Source organism: Perissodus microlepis, chromosome 19, assembly GCF_051167445.1.
Source record: "Perissodus microlepis isolate ML-2025 ecotype Zambia chromosome 19, ASM5116744v1, whole genome shotgun sequence".
NCBI classification, from domain to species: Eukaryota; Metazoa; Chordata; class Actinopteri; order Cichliformes; family Cichlidae; genus Perissodus; species Perissodus microlepis.
Window position 1 is genome coordinate 27450287 of NC_140479.1, and position 21434 is coordinate 27471720.

At 43.4% G+C, this 21434-nt stretch overlaps 3 protein-coding genes across 5 annotated transcripts in view; all 3 read right to left on the reverse strand.

Moving 5' to 3' along the window:
• LOC146366223 (signal-induced proliferation-associated 1-like protein 1) overlaps nt 1-11851 on the reverse strand; it is a 41690-nt gene extending 29839 nt beyond the window's left edge. The window contains exon 1 of one of the 2 annotated variants that reach the window (XM_084915776.1): nt 11519-11851. The gene's annotated coding sequence lies outside the window, so the exon portion shown is untranslated. Of the gene's footprint in view, nt 1-11032; nt 11481-11518 lie in introns of those variants that run through there. The other variant, XM_084915777.1, reaches the window with a different exon arrangement.
• A 1614-nt stretch (nt 11852-13465) lies between these two features.
• gpx2 (glutathione peroxidase 2) lies at nt 13466-15121 on the reverse strand. The gene is made up of 2 exons (XM_084915778.1): nt 14521-15121; nt 13466-14167 (listed from the first exon to the last, which is right to left on the reverse strand). The coding sequence occupies exons 1-2, from the start codon at nt 14887-14889 to the stop codon at nt 13814-13816; spliced, it is 723 nt and encodes a 240-aa protein (XP_084771904.1). The 5' UTR covers nt 14890-15121; the 3' UTR covers nt 13466-13813.
• Nucleotides 15122-15227: 106 nt separating this feature from the next.
• On the reverse strand, nt 15228-21382 carry LOC146366225 (ras-related protein Rab-15-like). Of its 2 annotated transcripts, XM_084915779.1 has the most exons (7): nt 20609-21382; nt 18117-18177; nt 17970-18030; nt 17814-17891; nt 17556-17645; nt 16281-16346; nt 15228-16198 (listed from the first exon to the last, which is right to left on the reverse strand). In XM_084915779.1, exons 1-7 carry the CDS (start codon nt 20730-20732, stop codon nt 16043-16045), a joined length of 636 nt encoding a protein of 211 aa, XP_084771905.1. In that variant the 5' UTR covers nt 20733-21382; the 3' UTR covers nt 15228-16042. The 2 variants fall into 2 exon arrangements, with proteins under 2 accessions (XP_084771905.1, XP_084771906.1); XM_084915780.1 differs by lacking the exon at nt 16281-16346.
• Nucleotides 21383-21434: the final 52 nt, after the last annotated feature.

Sequence of the window (21434 nt, forward strand, 5' to 3'; positions counted from 1 at the left end):
ATTAGAGGTCTTCACTCTCAGACTGCAGGCTTACTTGTGGTTCCCATATTTAAAAGTAGAATGGGAGGCAGAGCATTCAGCTTCCAGGCCCCTCTTCTGTGGAATCACTCTACTTTTAAGATTGGGCTTAAAACTTCCCTTCGTGATAAAGCATATAGTTATGGCTGGATCAGGTGACCCTGAATCCTCCCTTAGTTCTGCTGCAATACGTCCAGGCTGCTGGGGGATTCCCACGATGCATTGAGTGTTTCTTCTTCAGTCACCGTTTTCACTCACCATGTGTTTATACACTTCTCTGCATTTACTTACTTGTTATTATTAATCTCTGGTTCTCTTCCACAGCATGTCTTTTGTCTTTTGCGACAGGTGGCCACCTATCCCTGGACCTGGTTCTGCTGGAGATTTCTTCCTGTTAAAAAGGAGTTTTTTTCTTCCCACTGCCTCCAAAGAGCGTGGTCATATGATTGTTGGGGGTTTTCTCTGTCTTCTTTACTGTATATCACTGTAGGGTCTTTACCTTAGGATAAAAAGCACCTTGAGGCAACTGTTGTTGTGATGAGGCGCAATATAAATACATATTTTCATATTATTGAACCCAAACTTTTATTTATAGCTATATCTATATAAGGCAGACATAGATGTCTATATAGAGCTAGCATCTATCTGTACATAATGAGTACTTTGGACACAGTCTGAACATCAGAAAAGTCAGCCTGCTGAAAGTCATACCAACTTTAATGTAAGACCCTTTAAAAAAGGAAGGAAAAAAAAAAAACAGCTTGAGAAATGTAATTTGTCTGCCCTGCACCACACAGGGCAGTCTACCTCTCATCAACTATTCTGTCATTTCCTGCAGGTGAACAATATCTGCAATTTATATGGGAAAGTTTCCCTGCAACATCCTGAGAGAGAAAGCTTCAGTATTCTCGACCAACTCATCTTTCAGCTTCTGCTTTTACAGACAATGGCCAAAAGAAAATGAAAGGCAGTTCCTGTTGTTGTTCTAATGCATTTGAATTTAACCACAGTTTTACTTCTATTATAAAAGAAAACCTCAACTTTCCACACTGAACTGAAAAAAGAAACTGACCTGAGCAACGGGGCCAACAATGCAAAGAGAGCATTTCCCAGCAGCGGGCCTTGTTAAACACGGCTGTGATGACTGGGAGGTGTTTCTAGGGCTAGTCTGTTTACTTTATTCACCCTACAAAAGGTAAATTCCCTCTCTTAATATCTGAAAAGCAGTGAACCTATTTGTTACCAAACAAATACTCCCAGCTCAGCATGGGTCTGGCACACTCCACTCTATGTGCTCAAGTATATGTGCTGGGATGAAGCAGTTTCATCAATTGAGGATTAAAATAGAAGGATGGGAGGGCGAAGCTGCGGTATAATTAACAGTGTTGATGCAAGGAGGAGGGTTGAGAGAAGAACCTGTGGGCTTGCTGTCTATAATTGAGCCCCTTCACGTGCTAAAAGACGGGGGATGGGACTCAGCCAGGGGTCCCAGCAAACACTTCCAAGCCTGCTATTACTTCATTCTCGGATCACAGGCACTTGTGAGCAAAGCAAATCAGAGTAAGCCCTTAGTGCTTCTCACAGTAACGTGCACAGATTAATTTTGACTGTTCCACTGGAGCAGCGTCTCTTCATCGTCATTTGCAGCACAACAGTGGAGCTGTATAAAAGTTTGAACTGGGATAAATATCGGGGGTCATGAGATGTCAATCAAAATGTTAAGTAGATCATGGTTTTCTGATTGAACATCACTGGACGCCCCAGGCTGCAGGCACCCAGTGGTCATATACACACTGCATGCCAGGAAACTCATGTCCTAGCTGTCCAAACACCAATAGAGTAATCAAAGGAGCTTGCAAAGAAAAGCGTCTGGACTTCTTTAAGTTACTTGAAGACGTTTCACCTCTCATCCGAGAAGCTTCTTCAGTTCTAAGGTCAAATGGTGGAGAGTCCCAGATATAAACCTAGTGGGAGTATCCCCCCACAGAGGGACAAAAGGACCCCCTGATGATCCTCTAATCGCCTGAGCCAAGGTGTGAAACTGGGTGTGGGTCCCAATCAGCCAGAGTTTCGGGTGTGTTCATTGTGAAACCTGGCCCCACCTTATCATGCGAATTCCTGAGGTCAGATGGCCCAGGATGTGAGTGGGCGTTAAGGCGTCTGGGAAGGGATCTCAAAACTGGATTATAGATGGCAGAGAGTTGGTGTCGTAAACCCCCGCCTCTGTTCAAAGATGGTCGCTCACAGTGGACATAGATGGCTTCTTTCACTCCTCTTTCAAACCATCTGTCCTCTCTGTCCAAAATGTGGACATTGGCATCCTCGAAAGAGTGACCTTTATCCTTAAGATGCAGATGGACTGCTGAGTCTTGTCCTGTGGAGGTGGCTCTTCTGTGTTGTGCCATGCGCTTGTGAAGTGGCTGTTTGGTCTCTCCAATGTAGAGGTCTGGGCATTCCTCGCTGCACTGTACAGCATACACCACATTGTTAAGTCTGTGTTTTGGCGTTTTGTCTTTCGGGTGAACCAGTTTTTGTCTGAGCGTGTTGCTGGGTCTGAAATGCACCGGGATGTCATGCTTGGAGAAAACTCTCCTAAGTTTTTCTGATACACCGGCTACATAGGGGATGACAATGTTGTTGCGTCTGTCCTTCTTATCCTCCCTCGCTGGTGTCTGGTCTTCTTTTCTGTGCCTCTTTGCTGACTTTAAGAACGCCCATTTAGGATAGCCGCACGTTTTGAGTGCTTCCTTTACATGTGTGTGTTCCTTCTTTTTTCCTTCAGGCTTAGAGGGAACATGTTCTGCCCGGTGGTGTAGGGTCCTAATTACTCCAAGTTTGTGTTCCAAAGGGTGATGGGAGTCAAAGAGGAGGTACTGGTCCGTGTGTGTGGGCTTCCGGTAAACTTCGATGTTGAGTTTGCCGTTCTCTTCAATGTGCACAGCGCAGTCCAGGAAAGGCAAACAGTTGTCCTTTGTGTCTTCCCTGGTGAACTTGATGTTTTTATCCACAGCGTTAATGTGCGCAGTGAAGGATTCCACTTCTTGTGTCTTGATTTTGACCCAGGTGTCATCCACATATCTGTACCAGTGGCTCGGTACTCTTCCTTTGAAAGAGCCAAGAGCCTTCCTTTCCACTTCCTCCATGTAAAGGTTGGCTACAATAGGTGACACGGGGGAGCCCATGGCACAGCCATGTTTTTGTCTGTAAAAGCCTTCGTTGTATTTGAAATATGTAGTGGTGAGGCAGAGGTCTAACAGTGTGCAAATCTGATCGGGTGTGAAGTTGGTCCTGTCCTCCAAGGAGCTGTCTTCTTGTAGTCGTTTTCTGACAGTCTCCACGGCCTCCGTGGTGGGTATGCAAGTGAAGAGAGAGACTACATCAAAGGACACCATGGTTTCATCTGGATCCAGGGTAAGTTTCTGGACCTTGTCAGTGAAGTCGGTGGAGTTCTTGATGTGGTGTGGGGTGTTCCCCACAAGAGGAGCAAGGATGGTCAGCCTTAAAGCGAGACCCCACAAGCAGCTACAAAAAGAAAGTTATAGCTTGCCTTCAAGACTTTGAAAAGGACAAAATTATTGACCGCCTTACATATCACCGGGCAGAACATGTTCCCTCTAAGCCTGAAGGAAAAAAGAAGGAACACACACATGTAAAGGAAGCACTCAAAACGTGCGGCTATCCTAAATGGGCGTTCTTAAAGTCAGCAAAGAGGCACAGAAAAGAAGACCAGACACCAGCGAGGGAGGATAAGAAGGACAGACGCAACAACATTGTCATCCCCTATGTAGCCGGTGTATCAGAAAAACTTAGGAGAGTTTTCTCCAAGCATGACATCCCGGTGCATTTCAGACCCAGCAACACGCTCAGACAAAAACTGGTTCACCCGAAAGACAAAACGCCAAAACACAGACTTAACAATGTGGTGTATGCTGTACAGTGCAGCGAGGAATGCCCAGACCTCTACATTGGAGAGACCAAACAGCCACTTCACAAGCGCATGGCACAACACAGAAGAGCCACCTCCACAGGACAAGACTCAGCAGTCCATCTGCATCTTAAGGATAAAGGTCACTCTTTCGAGGATGCCAATGTTCACATTTTGGACAGAGAGGACAGATGGTTTGAAAGAGGAGTGAAAGAAGCCATCTATGTCCACTGTGAGCGACCATCTTTGAACAGAGGCGGGGGTTTACGACACCAACTCTCTGCCATCTATAATCCAGTTTTGAGATCCCTCCCAGACGCCTTAACGCCCACTCACATCCTGGGCTATCTGACCTCAGGAATTCGCATGATAAGGTGGGGCCAGGTTTCACAATGAACACACCCGAAACTCTGGCTGATTGGGACCCACACCCAGTTTCACACCTTGGCTCAGGCGATTAGAGGATCATCAGGGGGTCCTTTTGTCCCTCTGTGGGGGGATACTCCCACTAGGTTTATATCTGGGACTCTCCACCATTTGACCTTAGAACTGAAGAAGCTTCTCGGATGAGAGGTGAAACGTCTTCAAGTAACTTAAAGAAGTCCAGACGCTATTCTTTGCAAGCTCCTTTGACTACGATGACCTGGATGACTGAGAACCTTCACAGACAATAGAGTAATCAATAATATTCCTGAAAATCAACACACTTGGAAACAGAAAGCACATGCGTTACACACAGTTGTTGTTAGAAATCCAGTTTATGGCCACATTGTTCCAATTGGAAACAAACCAATCAATGTTAAAATTTTAGCCCTATGAGTTAGAGCTTAGGGCTCTCAGGATGTTGGCCAATCAGTTGGATCACATCGCTCTGTCATATGGGGTAAAAGGAGCAGCATAACCTACAAAGCACCTCCAGTGGACCTGCATAATCCTTGGCTTGTCTATTGTCTTGTGTCTGTGAGCTTCCAGATCAAATTGCATCAATGTGCTTGGACCCTGTTGTACTTCCTTGTAAGTCCATCCATTCACTTTCTTAACCACTTATCCAGCTACAGCCACGGGATCTGGAGCCCATCCCAGCTGACAATGAGAGAGAGGCAGCGTCAACCAAACAGAGTTTGCCAGACCGCCACAGACTTACAACCACCCACATCCACGCTTAAAGCCAATTTAGAATCACTAATTAACCTTTGGACTGTGGGAGGAAACCAGAGCACCCGGGGAAAGTCCACAGAGTCCAAGGACACCATGCAAATGTCCCAGAGATAGTGTATAAGTCTGATGTTCTATATTTACTGCTGCATAAAATGCAAAAAAGTGAAACTGTATTCATGAGCAAGACCAGTGGTTTGGAATGCAGGAAGGGTCAAGAGAAAGCATTTACATCTTTGCATACAACCGTGGATTAGCAGCAAGGTCAGCTAACGGCAACCTGTCACATTTTTACAGCTGAGGTGTTGATATGACAGATGCCTGCAATGTTTGGAAGTCATCCACTGCCCTGTCCTCTCACATCCTCTGCCTGATTGCACAGGTAGCAAACAAGCTGAATCACAGAGAGATGTGAAAAAGGAATTCTGATAAGATCGCCCTTACCGCAGTAAAGAAAAGCGCATTTATTTATCACAAAGGCAGAAAAAAATCATAGCATGGATAATGCAACAGCAACCTTGTATCTATTGCTGGAACAGACACTAACTCAACATTCAGATGCACTGAATCAGTTAGGAAAAAAGAATGAAAGCAGTGTGACACAGTCACAGCAGATACTCTGAGGGGCTGAACTCGCATTTATAGAATTATGTAGATTCATTTTAAATGGTTTGTCTGAGCATGTTGTAGCAAAGTGCTGTTAAAAGAAGCGGTGCAGTTCTTACAGTGTGATTAAGCAGGTTGGGGGAGGCTGGGACCTTGCTGAGCCAACTTGAGAAACATGACCTCCACAGCAACAGCAGAATTGACCACGGCCTATTTAAAAAGCCCACAGAGAATGTAACCTAATCTACCATAAGTTGCTCTGTGCATCCTCTTCAGTTAATTTCCCTCAGTCAAACTGATCTTTCAATCGATCAACAGCTGTTTAGCCCCTAAGCATGCCTCTGCAGCAATAAGGAAATGCACATAAACTCATTAAATTACACAAATTGATGACTGGGATGTATTGCAGCAGTACGGATTTTACCACAGACAAACATATGACGGACACAATGGGACCTTTAGCTGAGAGAGCAGTGGGTAAAAAGGAAAATACAGCCAGTCATCCTGGAGTGCCAAAGTCAAGGTGAAGGCTTGATTAATAGCCCCTTACACTGGTATCTCCTCTGAGGCCACCGCTAGTGCACAAGATGTCCACAGTTTTATAATTAGCCCTTTTAAGTTGAAAATTAAGGATTAGTTCTTGCCAGATAAGCATTTTACTTAGGTAACGGCAATGTGATGCAGTCAGTACAAAGGACATGGGTACTTCAGTACAACACAGAGACGGCAACAAAGGAAGACCTTCTTGTTGTTACTCTCACGGGAAAGCTCAGGGGATTCTCTGGGATGTCTCTCAAGAAGCTTTGCTGACTGTGCTGTCCCCTCAACCCCCTCACAGCTTGCAGGGCAGTCTAATTTCCGAACTGAAGGCAGGTATGCTTCAGTAATCAGGAGGTCAGAAATGGCAGGTAGCTTCTTGATGCACAGTTGAGCAGCTGTGAGGCTCGATGAGGACTCAAATTTCAACAACAGCAATAGCAGCAGCGTGGCAAAGTTATACATGTAAACCGTTTCCAGTCATTGATTTGGGCACGTGTCCAGTGCACGGCCCAGTGCACTTCCAGTCCAATTACAGTCAGGCCACAAAGTTAATCAATTCATACAGTCATTTGGACTACGATAAGTCAGCTAGTGTTGCATAACAGTGGTGCCCTGCTAAATCACACTCTGCCAAAAGAAAAAAAAAAAAAATCACAGTGCAAACCTGCACAGCATGCTGCTCCTGCTGCTGGCTTGTACTGCACCACATTAATGGCACACTCCAGCCAGCCCTGCAACTGGAGTTTTAACCTATTATTGAGCCAGTCTTATGCAAACTGCATTTAAATACAAACAACAGCTCAGGGAGGAGGGTTTCTAATGCTTTTGTTCCCCCTGGTGCCGAAATGTACAACCCCCCCCCCCAAAAAAAAAAAACACAAGTAAATTAACATCTGCTTTGCTAATCACACAGTGTCAGGCACTTGTCCCAGTAATTGTTCTGTTTTGATTTTGGTGTACTGATGAAGACTGAAGCTTTGTGTGAGCCCCTCATTTGCACCTTTCACTATGTTTTTCTAGCTCCTGCTGGGCATTTGAACACATTTAGCCTTCTAGGATCTTTTGAAAGTGAGGCAGAAGTTGGACATTTAGGATACCAAACTAAAAATTTATCCAGTTGTATGTGTTTGCTTTGTCAGTAGCAAACAAGCCACTTCTGACTTCCTCCTTATCAGTATTCTACTCGAGTGTATGTACCGTGTAAACACAAGCAAAGCAACGACTTCACCTTACCTCCTCCCAGTGCCAATAAAGACAACTGCTGAACTAAGCACCAGAGCCATTGAGGGACTGAAAGAAGTGGCCAGCGTAAGGTGACATATTCAACTTCAAGAATGTCTATCAAACATAGCACATGCCCAGCTTTCAGTTTCAGCCGAGTTCTTTGAGTTGCAAAGCTAGCCTGGCCGGGTATCCAGGAATACATCAATGAAATACACAGGAAACAGGCAGTGAGAGAGGAAAGGCTGGGAAAGCAGCCATGTTTGTTATTAACCAGCTCTATCTGGCCTTTGCACCCGGAGCAACATGGAAAAAAACTATGGCCTATTTTATCAGAGAGCATACTATTGCACCCTGGTTAGACTATTTACAACATATTGAGTGAGGTACTAAAAAAAAAAACTATTACAAGACAAGTGAGTAGGACATTCTCCTGCACACTTCAGTCAGTCCACTTGAGGCTATTTGTCTAAAAAGTCATCTGAACCTTACAGACTGAGCCTTTGGTCCACAGTGGTCTCATTCTTCCCTCTCAAACAAGAGCAAAAAAGGAACTCACAGAGTGGAAAGAGATTCCCTGGTTCCAAAAGCAAAGGATGTGGAATTTTGGAACCATATGAGAAGAGGGGAATTTCGGTACAGGAAACAAAGCACAACACGGACTACAGCATGCGTTCCTCAACTGGTGATGTTAAACAGAGTTCTGGGGCAAACCTTACGCAGCGTTTTGTTGTGCCAGCATTCCAGATTTACTACATGTCACATGGTAAAAGGCTCCTGAACATAATAATACGATCGTAAACATGAACAAGAATGAGGATAAGCTGATCAGAGCTGTCTACGTATTGAGATCTGTTCTGAGATCAGCCGTGGCAGAGCCCTTGCGCATTCCTGTCTGCTTCTCAGATTTCGGTCCACAGGAGGGGGGACAACGGCAGAACCTCTGCGGTTTTTGTACGTAGAATTATTTTCCAAAGCTGCCCGCATAGTCTCTGTATGAGGCTCAGGCCTGCAGCTCTGCTTGATGTTTGGATTCTTCTCTGAGTCGGAGTTCTGTAATCCATTCCAGAGAGAGTGTGCAGGCCAAAAAGAGACAGTGTAGCAACTGGCAGACATGTCGAGACAATACCAAGCACGTCGCTGCTGTGTGGCAGCGGGGATAGCCTGCAGCAACACATCATCGTCAGAATCCCTAGTTTTCATTATGGAACATTTCACTTTTTTTAAGTGGTTGTTTACCAATCCTTCTTCTTATTTTTTAAAAACTTTCTCATCTCTGTCCCACGTCAGACTATTTTCAGCCTGTGTGTGAGGTTCGATGGGAGCAGAAAAGGGGAATTACACAGCGTCTGATCTCGGCATGACTGTGGGTTTTGGTTTGGGTTTGAGAGTTGGAAGCAGGATGACAGAAACCAGAGAAGTCTCTTTAGTTTATGAATGCAGTGTATATTGTGACAGACCACCAAACGGAGACCAAACCCTTCAGTCAAGGTCAGAGCCCAGCCAGCTTGCAACACCTTCCACCTGTCCCACCGCTCAGCCTCCCAGGGTCAGCGATCTCCCACACCAATAATTACAGTGCGTCCAAACCGCTGCACATTTTTGCGAGGTCAGAAACTTTGCGTCAGGTGGGATGGAGAAGGGAGTGATTTCCTCTTTGTCTGGACCCATTTACTCTGTGACAGAGCTCTGAAAGGGGATTACATCATCACTATTGTGGCTTCCGAGCCCTCTGCTTTCCTCCGCCGGGTGGTATAAAGTGGACCGTCCCATCCAGACAAAGACAGAGCATTCCAACAGTTTAGCAAGCAGGAAATTCAGACCCACAGTCACACCTCATTAAAGTCAAACTCATCAACCTCACAGTCACCAGCAAAAAAAAAAAAAAAAAAAAATAGACACTCACTCTGAAGAATCATCAGAGGCCATGTTACCATCAGGTCATTTGACTTCTGACTATGAGCTGACTAATACCAGTCAGTCACTCGTAAAAACTGAGGAAGCTTCCCCTTCCCCTTTCTTTTTTTTTTTTTTTTTTTGTCAAATCTGTTACAAAAGGTTCTGTCAAAATCCAGGAAAAAGTGACTCATGTAGGAGAGGGGAAAAAAAAAAATCAGCCTTGTAACTGACATTGACCACATTGGTACACCACTTTTTATCCAGCGATGCATCTCAAGGTCTGTTTATTTTGCTGTCCAGTGAGAGGTGTGTGCGCAGGCGTCACAGTCTCAGAAATGACTTTGTGACGGTAAGAGTCACCACACCACAATGAATAGAGTTCAGTCAGTGTCTACTTTAAGAGCGCTGATGCACTTTGAACCTGAGCATTAATGAAAAAATAATAATAATACTAACCTCATCTTTCTTTGTATAATATAAGCAGTTAATTTAAGCATGTTATGAAGACCACTTAGCATATCTGCAGCGCATACATTCCAGAGTAACAAATTATAAATCAGCACAATGCTCCTCTTGTTGTTCCCTTTTATCTTTGCTCAAACTATTCCCTCCGAGCCAATGCACAGGAGACAATGATAACATAAGCTAAACTTAGCAACAGGATGCATCCTTGTGTGAACGTGCGAGCACGTTATAAAAAAAGACCCTACTACGAATGAAGAACACCAACAATTGTTGTGCGAGAGATGCAACACAAAGTGAAAATAGCAACACTGTCCTCCAGTAATAAAACAAGGGGAGGACTACGTATGCTGACAAGGAACGTGAGAAGCAGAGACTCTGCTAAACAAGCAGAGTTATCTTTGTGCATCTATTCTGAAAGTAGTCTTATCCAAATCTTTTGGCAGATCTTATCAACTGAACTAGCCTCTCATCCCCAAATGAACCGTTACAGGCCCACACAGTGAAAGAAATAAAACAGAGCAAGTATTTTTTCCCCATCCAACAAGATAATTTTCATCATCTATAATAAAAATAACACTAGAAAAAAGCAAGAAGCAATCCAATGTATTTGCAGAAGGCAAAAAAGGGACAAAACTGAGAGTAACTAAGCAGTAAAAGTGGAAGTGAAGCTGTATGATCAGTCATGCCAGCCACAGTGGGTCAGCTAAGCTTATCAAGAATGCTAAAAATCCCAGATCCTTGCCCAAAACCAAACTACAAAGTTTCCCCTTTTTTCACCTGACTCAAGTTGTCCAACTGCAATAAACACTGCTTCTGTAACACACGCTCACACACCATGATTCACTTATGAGCAGCCACCCCTCTATTGTATTTAATTCCCTACCTGCTTACTTGTAACGGTTTCACTGTAGTTGATATTTTGTAAAATATGGCCCCCTCTGGACATAACGCTGCCCTGTGAAAGTAAACTCTGAAAGGTTAAGGTCTGTTTGTTTCTGTCAAAACAAAACTCCCAGCCCTTCATTACCAGATCTTTCCTATTCACAGGCGCTGCTGCCACCACTGCACTGGTGTGCATGCCCTCTGTATTCCAAAACAGCCTATGTGAGCACAGTTGGACACAGAGGCTGGAGTGCACTCCACACATCCACATCAAGCAGAAATAAACTGATAATCTCATCAAGAATGGCACTGGATACTCACTGTGGAGGGAGGGGGGCATGACTTGCAGAGAGCCCTGGTGGCCTAATCTATACAAGCAGATGCTGAGCCAGGGCAGGCTGTAAACAAATCTCTCAAGACAGATGTGGCAATCACCTGGTGCCTGACAAACCTTCTCGTGTGGCAACAACGCGGGATACGCCACCTCGGAATTTTTTTTTTCCGGGTGGTGACAGACGTATATCCTCCAGTATGCAACGGTGTGGCTTGAACGATGCCACCTGTGAATCGCAGAGAACAATGCCCTTGACATACACGGCGACGCAGCGGATATGTTTTGACAGCCACCCTGATAGCCTCACTTCGCCTCACCACGCCAGCCCCATTAGTTCCAATAACAATAATAACACTAACACTGCGCACTGGCTTTCCCCCTGCACCTTCACACAGCACGAGGATGTGCTTTGTCCTCCTCACACAGATGTTAGGTGCAGGCACCCCCGCGCATGACTTCGTAACGCCACTCACCTTTTCTCATAGTGGTTGTCACACAACACGAAGCAGTCTTGCTTTTCTTTCTTTCCTCTCCTTCCTTTTGTTTCAACTCGTAACAAGGTGCTCCAAGTCCGAGACACAAACTACGCAGCAGCTCTGTTGGCTGCCCTCGCGGGGGGGGACACAAAAAAAACGTGCTGGCTCCGGTTCAGACCGAGGACGGGCCGACGTCTTCCTCTGAACAGCAACTTGGAAGTTTGATAGAAAGTTACGGCTTTGCCTCGCTGCGGCATGCAGCTGCTGGAGGGATGAGATCATTCAGGCAGCCTCCCCTCTCCCTCTCTCTCCCTCTCCCTCTCTTTTCTGCCCTGGAGTCTCGCGAGAAGGCTTAGCGGGGGGAAAAGCAAACGTTTCCGTGGCAACAGTGCTCACCTGTAGTGAGTGGATGGTCAGAGGGGAAACGAAGAAGTCTCACTCTGCTTCAAGTGACCCCAGGTTGAAAAGTACGCAGTTTATTCAATAGCAGATGAAACTTGTCATGTTTTAGCCCAAAAGTCTTTAAGCTCGCTCCAGTCACACCGCTCGTGCATGTTTACTGCTGCGGAGTTTAATGTAAAACAGACAATTAAGGCCATTAGGTTTGACCTTTGAACCATTATCTAAATCGACTACAGTTTCAATTGTTTCAAGTCATCAGTCAAATCTGATTGGTTAAACAAAAAGCCCTTTTGAGTTTATGACGTATCCACGTTGCAAACTGTGTATTGCGACCTACAGCCCACTGTTGCAGGGTCAGTGTGCAATTTTAAAAGCATTTAATTGAATTGGAAAGCTATAGGAGTCCATATTTTTCTTAGTGTGTTCAGAGCTTTTACTAAAGCTGTCTTTAAACGAACTTTTAGAGTCAGGAATGCCTGCTGGAGACAGATTTTTCACGTTGATGTACGCACTACGGTCACTTGGACGAAATTTACATAACAATTTGAAGATTTGAGTGAGCCCTGCGACAGACTGGCGACCTATCCAGGGCGTACCCCGCCTCTCGCCCTATGACAGCTGGGATAGGCTCCAGCGCCCCCCGCGACCCTGAAAAGGATAAGCGGAAGCGAATTGATGGATGGATGGAGGGAGAGTGAGTCACCTGTTGAAAATAACTGATCTTTGGTGATATTTTTCTGCAAGCTGTGGGTAGATGGGAGCAGTGTAGAGGGTTTAAGGAGAGGCCCCTTGCGCTGCTCCTCTAATATTTGCTTCTCCCCAACAAGCGTGAAGCTTTTCCTTGCAGTCACACTGAGGGAAATCAAATGCCCTGGCGCATCACGACAGCATGGATATGTAAATATAATATGCAACGAGACTAAGTATTACAGCCACTATAAGCGGAAGTAAAACCCGTGAAAAGTATCACTTTAGTGTTTCTAAATGTACCCACCTGCCATGAGGTCACCGTGTGGCCCGTTGTGCTGACGTAGATGTCAGCATAAGTGCACAAAGCCCTGCGCGAACCTGCAAAGCAGGCCTTGCAAACAGTGCAGACTTTGCATAAAAAGCTAAAGCTGCATGGCAGGTCATAACACAGCTAACGAGGTCACTGTTTACCCTACATGGATGACTTTGGGTTTGTCTTAAGGTGTCACTGTAGTGATAAAGCATTCATGTAGCTGCATGGTTTCAGCATGTTTTTACTTCAAAAATGTAGGTCTGGAAAATTAGTGTGGGAGGCTCTGAGATAATTTTAAAAAGGGATTCATCGGGCAAGGGGATGCATAATTAGAAGATTGCGCTGTGAATTTTTTGAAAGGCTGTTTCAAATAATTCCACATCCTCCCCACTGTATTTAAAGCTTCATTATTATGCCTACTCCAGCTCTATTTTGGTCGTGCTTAGATCAGTGGAGCGCATCTTTATGTTTATATATGGTCCAATTAAAAATCACACCTCAGTGGGAGACGAATTTGGTTTGAAGGTTTTATTCCAGTGCAAACATTATGTGTGTGTGATGAATGTTAATTCACGAGAGAAGTTTAGGATTAAATCAGCAGCACCATCTGCTGGACGAACAGGAAAAGAACAAGAAACAAAAGGATGTGATAAAAAAAACAAAAAAACAAAGTGATCATTTGCCTCATGCATAATGTACATATATGTAAACTTTTAACTACACTGTTCATTCATCCACAACTGTTAAGCACTTATAAGGCCTCCGATGATATTCCCTTATTCTTTTTTAGAACATCACCCTCATTTAATAAGACTCAACGGTGTGGAGGACAGCATGACAGCTTTGAGAGTTATGGATGAGAAGTCATTAAGAGATGGAGGCTATTCTTAGGTCTTAGTTAATCTTAGCAGTCTTTGAATGTCAGGCTCTATGTCAATGGTGGGGAATTTTTTGCTGTATCGCTTAAAGGGTTCTCCCTCTGGCCCAATGAGGAATTTCTCAAAGTTCCAGGAGATATCCGTCCTGCTGATGGGGCTCCAAACCAGAAATTTGGGGTCCTGAATGAGAGAATTTGGGTCGTCATCAGGATAGGGGAGTTTGTCTTTCAGATAGGCGAAAACTGGGTGGGTGTTTGTTCCATTGACGTCACACTTCTCGAAGATGGTAAAGATGGGCTTGAAGCCTCCGCCTGGACGCACGTGCTGCAGTGAATTCAGGATTTCACCATTGGTGCAGTTCTCCTGCAGAACACAAGCATTCATTGGTTTCACTATGATAGCGAAGATGATTAAAATCCTACTTCAGTATCAAACCATCAGTACCAGATACAGTTTGCACAATATTAAATGATGCAATTCCTGTAACTTGCTTTAGGAAAGAGGAAATACACTAATGCCAATAATACAAGTCAGACTTTAAGTGAAACCTGACACAGGTAGGATTGGGAAAAGGAAAATGTCTGTGAAGTGGTATTTATGTATTTGAAACAGAACTGGAAATTTTACTGTAGATTTAACAATAACACATAACTGGTTAATGAAGTGATACATTTTAGAGGTTTTTAAGTGACTTCAAACTCCGCTGCTGAACTCACCTGATAGCCAAACTGATTGCAAGGAAAACCCAGGACCACCAGCCGATGGGGGTACTTGCTCTGCAGCTGGTTGAGCTCGCTGAAGTCCCGGGTGGTGGTTCCTCAGAGCGAGGCCACATTCTCTATGAGGACCACCCGTCCTCTGAAGACGTTGAAGTCCACCGAGTCTCCCTCCAGCGTGGTGGCCCTCAGGTCGTAGAAAGTCTTCGCGATGAACGTCATCTCGTCCTCTGGTTCTGCCACAGTGGAGGCAGAGGGGATCTCGAGCTGCCTGTATCCAAGCGCTTGGTCACCTGATTCATTTAGGGCAGAAAGTTGCCTTTGACAAGGATCAAATGGCCCTGCGGGAAAGTGATCTCCATCTGCCATCCTATACTCTGAAGAAGTCCGAAATAGATTAATGTAACTAATTGTATCTTCTTATTAGGATAAGATTTTTTAAATTTTATCCAGTAAACTGACTTTCTTGAAGTGAATGTAATTATATTCTCAAAGAGTGTTTTAGGGATAAAACTTGCACGTACTACCCTACTTTACGGCATCTCTGTGACATGTATCAGTTTTCTCTGTCATCAAAAATTTAACATGATCCCCCGTCTTTCACAGAGGGTGATTAAAAATGAATGAATCTGTCTGAACTCTTTCAGGACTTGACTTCACTCCTTGCATTCTAATGTAATGACTCAGCAAGGCCCCGACACATCTCATTAGCTTTAATATGAAAACTTTAATTTATTAACCCGTACAGTGGTTTTGTTATTTTTTTGTAACAACCTGCACAAATTACAAAACAAAAATTACATACAAGTGGCAACTTGGCAGAGCCCGAGTACATTACTTCAAAGAGTGGCAACACTCCTTTAGCACACAATGCCAATCACACTTGTAACGCAAATGCACACATTCGTGATGATAATGCATGAGCAAGCATTCAAGGTCTTCGAACATGGCACGACAGAGTCTCTGTCAAAGGAGGATAGTGAATTATGTAAATAACTCCACCCCTGCTGGGTTTGAATTTCGAGGTGTAAATAATTCAGCTCTGTCCTCCGGCTTCTTCGTCATTGCCTCCATCCTCTTCCTCCGCCCTCCTCAAATAAATGATTGTTGATTTGAATCCACAATTCACCTACAGCACCAACCAAATTATTCAATTTAAAAAAAAATATTAACAAAATGTGACGAACAAGTGACGAAGCAGGTGCTCGGTGCAAACCTGTATTTTAAAGGAAGAAATCGTGGGTATGGATAGTTTTATTACACAAAACCGTGTTCTCCGGGAACCTCACCAGCTTTAAGATTCAGTGATCATGGAACAAAATTGGCCCTCTGCTGGTAGCTGCTTCTAAATGCATTTAACACAGTGTGATTAAAAAAAAAAAAAAACTTACAAAAAGTGAAACCCATTCATTAAACCCCTGGGGCAGCAAGTCACCGCATCTACAAAGAGGGCAGAGGGGGACCGAATCAAGTCAGAGCGCCTTCAACTATAAGCTGTGGCACCATGATGGCCATCTTGTTTCTAACAGGCGCAGCTCCTCTGAGGACAGTGAGGGACTGTGCTCTCTTTGTCTTCCTCCAGACCTGCCTTATCCAGATAGCTGTCCAGAGATCCCAACAGGTTGTCCACGTCCCTCTTGTGAGCCTGTAGCACGAGTTCTGTCAGACGTTCGAATGACTGGAGGAAGAAGGAAGAAAGAAAACAAAAAAATGCGGCGGGGAATTACCCAGAAAAAAATGTTACCAAGAAAATCCACTACCTCATTGATGTTGATATTCTTGGAGGCACTGGTTTCAAAGAACTCCATCCCATAGGATCCTGCTAACTACAAACAATTGAAGTGTATATTTTTAGAAATAATAAAACTATTTTATACCTTTTTTCTCCAAAACTATATAAATATAATTAAAAAAATCAATTAAATGCAAAAGCGATACTCTGCCACAATAATACTGATTAAACAGCACAGAGTGTCAACAGTGTGAAGATTTATACATATTATGCACTTGCATGGACGTAGGTGTATCCTTCAGGCTTTGCTGTGTGCTGTGTTAATATTATAACATGCAGTAAGAAGTTTATAGAAAGTTTATCTTATTTAGCGATATGATTTAAAAAAAAATGTCAGTAAATGCTTTAAACGTGGGAGGAAGCGTTTGTCTGTCTCAGCCTAACCAGTTGAACAGTATTCTATTTTAAGAGACATGCTGGTATCAGCCATTAGTTTTTGGAAGCTTTGATAGTAGTGCCTCTAAAAGCCTTTTCTCCCTGAAATAAGTTATGCTAGAACCATATTGCATATTTTCTCAATAAAAGTTCTTCTCCAATATGCAAAAGTCTTTTTTTTTAAACCTCAAAAATAAAGTCAACAACGTGAGAGCAGCGACTGAGTCTAGTATAACTGAATATTTTGTAGTATTTAGTATCTAGATGGTCCTGGTCTGTGTGAAGAGCTCGGAGGAACGTTCATTCTGATGAATGACATTTGGCTGTAATTCATTGTCTAATTTAACAGGGTCAGAAAGAGTTCATATTGGTGTTTCTACAACATGAACAACTACTCATCACACACAAGATCTGTACAACCGTCCGGATTTTATTTCGGAGAGTTTTAAAGTCTTCACAGTGTCTTTGTGGTAAAAAGGCCTGAGGCTGTCTGAGCAATAGAAACAACTAAGAGCCTGCCAGCACAGAGATATTTGTGCGCACACTTTTCGAATCAAGCTGCCAAGTTGCCCGACAGACAGGTTGAATTTGTATGCAGTGTGTGGATTGTTTGTGTAGACTGTGTTTCGAGCTGATCTGTCAGCTTAAGTGACATTTATGAAACACACAAAGCTTTCCAGCGCAGGTATTACAGTAATCATCATCAAGTTTAAGGAAGTTTCCTGGAAGAAACTGGAGGCCACCAGGAGACTGACTTACAATATGGGACTAATGTATATTATGATGTTGAGTACTTAAAACACAATCTCCAAATTAAAATCAATAATATACTAATTAAAGCACAGTGGAAAATAAGGCTTAATCAAACCTTGGTTCCTTGATTCTTTGACACTTCCCTCCTGAGTGAATCATCACATTTGTTTCCTACCAATATGGTCTCCATTTTTTGGGTAGTATACTAGAAGAAAACAACAAAAACTGAAGTCAAGCACAGGGATAGTGGACTTCATCATCCTGTCAGTCACTCTAAGCCACTGATTGTTTAGCAAGCAGCTAAAGTTCAGTCAGCCAGAACACAAATACTGGACAGCTGCGAAGGGCAGCGAATGAGTGCTTATTGCCTTACTTCATCCACATCACTGACCCACTTGGCTATGTGCTTAAAGGACAGCTTGTCTGTGATGTCGTAGACAAAGATGACACCCTGCATAAAAAGTGGAAAGAGGACTAAGGAATCAAAGCTGCGTTACAGAAATCTAAGTTTACTCTTGGCTGCTCATACTTGCGCCCTCCTGTAGTACTGTTTGGTGATGGTCTGATAGCGCTCCTGACCAGCTGTGTCCCTGCATGGAGGACCAAACACATATCAGCAAAAGGGAACCACCCATGGCAGCAAGCGTGAATGCAATGAAAGAAAAACGTCACTTACCATATCTGTACTCGCACCTTGGTTCCATCTACCTCCAGTGTTTTCATCTTAAAATCAATTCCTGACCAAAACAAAGAAAACGCAAATACAGATGTAAGCTGGGATGCAACCTTCAAAAATACAATCACAAACTGCCAACAAATATCACTGAGGTTCATTGAGGATTCCTCGGAGATACCGTTATCTAAACAGGTGTAAACGACACTGAGGGATTTCTGTGCTAGGAGACAGAATAAAGGTTTGCAACGTAACTTTGCTGGTTTCTATTCAAGCAGTTCTTTTAATCTACTTCTTATCATCATGCCAGCAAAGCCAAAATCCACTCAAAGACAAACATGAATTTCTGATCCTACACTATGTACAGTCATGTTAAAGACTCTCTGCAGTCCTGTGAGGAAGTGTACTCAGATGTACTTAACTGATCATCAGCAAGTGTCATCACATCTATAAAGCCAGAAGTTATGAAAGGTTTGCTGATCTGTCGCATATCCCAGAAGGGGATATCACGGTAAGTTTAACCCGAGTTCAGTGGCAGAAAATGGCAAAAAAAAAAAACCCTGGAGCTACATCTCTGACCCTACATGCCTAAATTAGCATCTGTCCTAGGGCCAGTTTAGAATCACCAATTTGCCAGCCATGCATGTCTTTGGACTGTGGGGGGAAGGCAAAGAACCTGGAAGGAACCCATGCAGGAACAGAGAGACCAACCAGCCAGTGGCTTTGAACACAGGACATTCTTGCTGTAAGAGGCAGCAAGAACCCAGATCGTACTAACCATCGCACCTCCAATGTCTTTTGGACAAACCAGACCAAGGTGGAGATGTTTGGCCATGATGCACAGCACTACATTTGGCAAAAAACAAACACAGCATATCAGCACGAACCCCTCATACCATCTGTCATGCACGGTGGTGGAGGGGTGATGATTTGGGCTTGTTTTACCTGGGCACCTTGCAGTCATTGAGTCGACCATGAACTCCTCTGTATACCAAAGTATTCTGGAGTCGCATGAGGTTATTGGCCCGACAACTAAAGCATGACCGAAATTAGCAAATTCAATAGGTTCTGTTATAGTCCAATGTGCCAATAAGCCATGACACTACAACTATGACGACTATACTACTGTCGATATATCTTGCAAGAAAAGATTAATGAAAAGACTGAAGAGATCCTTTCATTTGGCTCCTGTGATGGATATTTATAAGATTTTTTGACACTAGTGGCATGATTGAAGTTAGAATAGGAAAGAAGTAGAGCAGGAAAAAAAGGAAACGTGTGATTCTGATCAATTGGACAACTTGGAATCTGTTCTGTTTCCTTCTATATTTGGCTCTGTTACATTTAACATTAAACCCTGAACAGTTTTTGTTTTTTTTCTTTCCATTACGCTGCCACCACACTTTGTGGAATCAATAAACTCTGTGTAATCCAATCCCAACATTGTGCTCATGAAAAAGTTTTCTGTCAGGCATTTCATATGATCATTGACCATAAATACATTTTTGTTGGCGATGCAGCTTCCTAGTCCAGTTTGAGTGAAATGAAGAGGTGCTACGGAATCTGAAAATGCACCTACTTTACATAACAATCAAATCCCGATCTCACTGTTTTCAGTGTCTGTGAATGAGCTCCTCCTGTAGCCCGTTTCTGTCTCGCCTTAAGGATGGCTTTCCTCTTTTTGCAATTGTTCACTTTTATCATGTAAGAATCTGCGTTTATGTAATATATGCAAAGCTGTCCATTCATCCTGCATATCAGTATCCTTTTGTTCCAGCGCTTCTCTCACTGCCTGATGCAGATCTAAAGGCACGGCTAGTGATTTTCTTTTAGCAATGATTTCACCATCAGACACTATTCCAAATCCCATGTAAAGCCTTTCCACTCTGCATTTTCTGGTGAGACTTGACCCTGATTATGCTCCACAGTCTAACAGGTAAAGAGGGTAAACAGGGCCTACCACATTTTGTTCCAACGCATTAGTATGTGACACAATCAGGAAAAGTGGCAGTACTGATATGAAGCACTAATGGCCTCATCAATCCGCAAGTTCCAATCAAGGGGGAAAAAATATAAGATAGCATATCAAATAATTTGAGAGCAGAAAAAATAATCGTCTCCCTTCCCATTTCCAGTACGCTCGTGACAGAGACGGACTTTATCAGACCTCTTCTACGTGTCTAACCTTTAATTAAGCAAACACATGACATCTTATACTTTCATTGTGCTTTAGCGTGGGCAACAGAAAGCCTTCAAGGCAAACTTTCCCATGTGAGGCTGTTTGAACTTGAGGCCCTTTAATCCTATAAGTAGGCCCACTTTTATATTCTGAACAAATGGGAAAGCTAAAATAAAATGCTCTGAATGTTAAAACCCTGCATCTACATTCATCCAGAGAAAGAATTCCCCGGTGTTTAACTGGTTCAACCTGTGGGGAAAAAAAACTGATATGAGTTTTGGAGAAAGCTTCACTGAAAACCTGTTGGATGGCTTACCGATGGTGGAAATGTGTGTAGTGTCAAAGTCACTTTCCGTGAACCGGCGCAACATGCAAGTCTTCCCAACCCCCGAGTCTCCGAGCATGAGCAGCCGGAACAAGAAGTCGTACTGTTTAGCCATGACCCAAAACTAAGCGATGATGAAAAAACATGCCTGTCTGATGCGGCGCTTGAAACTGGCTGCTTGTTCTCTGCTTTGGTGACGCGTTCGTGGCCCCTCGGAAACTTTCATGCTGAACTCAAAGAGCGCCACTTGATGCACTTTACAAAGGCAGATGTCTTGGAACGTTTTTCTATCATTTCTGTGATTCGTCGTGTGCTTTACTATCACCTTCAAATATTTCAGCAGTACTTCACCATCCTACATGTCGTTCTTGGTTACGCCTGCAATTTCCTACGGCACTGGAAAGCAGCACACAACCTGCGTCTTTGGACGTTGTTTCCTGTAGAGGGAGCGTCAGGACACATCACACTGGCCCAAGTCTAAATTCAATATTTAAACAATGGTTGATGTCATTTTATGTCGCAAATAAAGTTTATATGTTCCTCGATGCTCATATTTTCTACTTTATCTCTAAATATGAGTGAAAAGACAAATAAATATATCTCCGTGTGTAGCCAATCTAGTCCTTGTGATCTAGGAACATTTAAAGGTTTATTTCTACCAAAGTTTCAACAAATCCTTCTTATCATTTACCTTAATTCCATCAGCAAATTCTGATTCTCAAATCCTATTAAACCTGCCAGATTATTGAATTAACTGGCTCTTTAACTAAACCTGCATTTAACACCAAAAAAAGGATGCTGTTGGGGATGCCTAATG

What these genes read in the sequence shown, in the direction of transcription:
- LOC146366225 (XM_084915779.1), bottom strand. Translation starts at nt 20,732, where the DNA reads ATGGCTAAACAGTACGACTTCTTGTTCCGGCTGCTCATGCTCGGAGAC. An exon ending in TACACACATTTCCACCATCG is followed by an intron (nt 18,178 to 20,608) that starts GTAAGCCATCCA and finishes TGTTTTGGTCAG; the next exon opens with GAATTGATTTTAAGATGAAA. An exon ending in CAAAGAATCAAGGAACCAAG is followed by an intron (nt 16,347 to 17,555) that starts GTTTGATTAAGC and finishes AATTGTTTGTAG; the next exon opens with TTAGCAGGATCCTATGGGAT.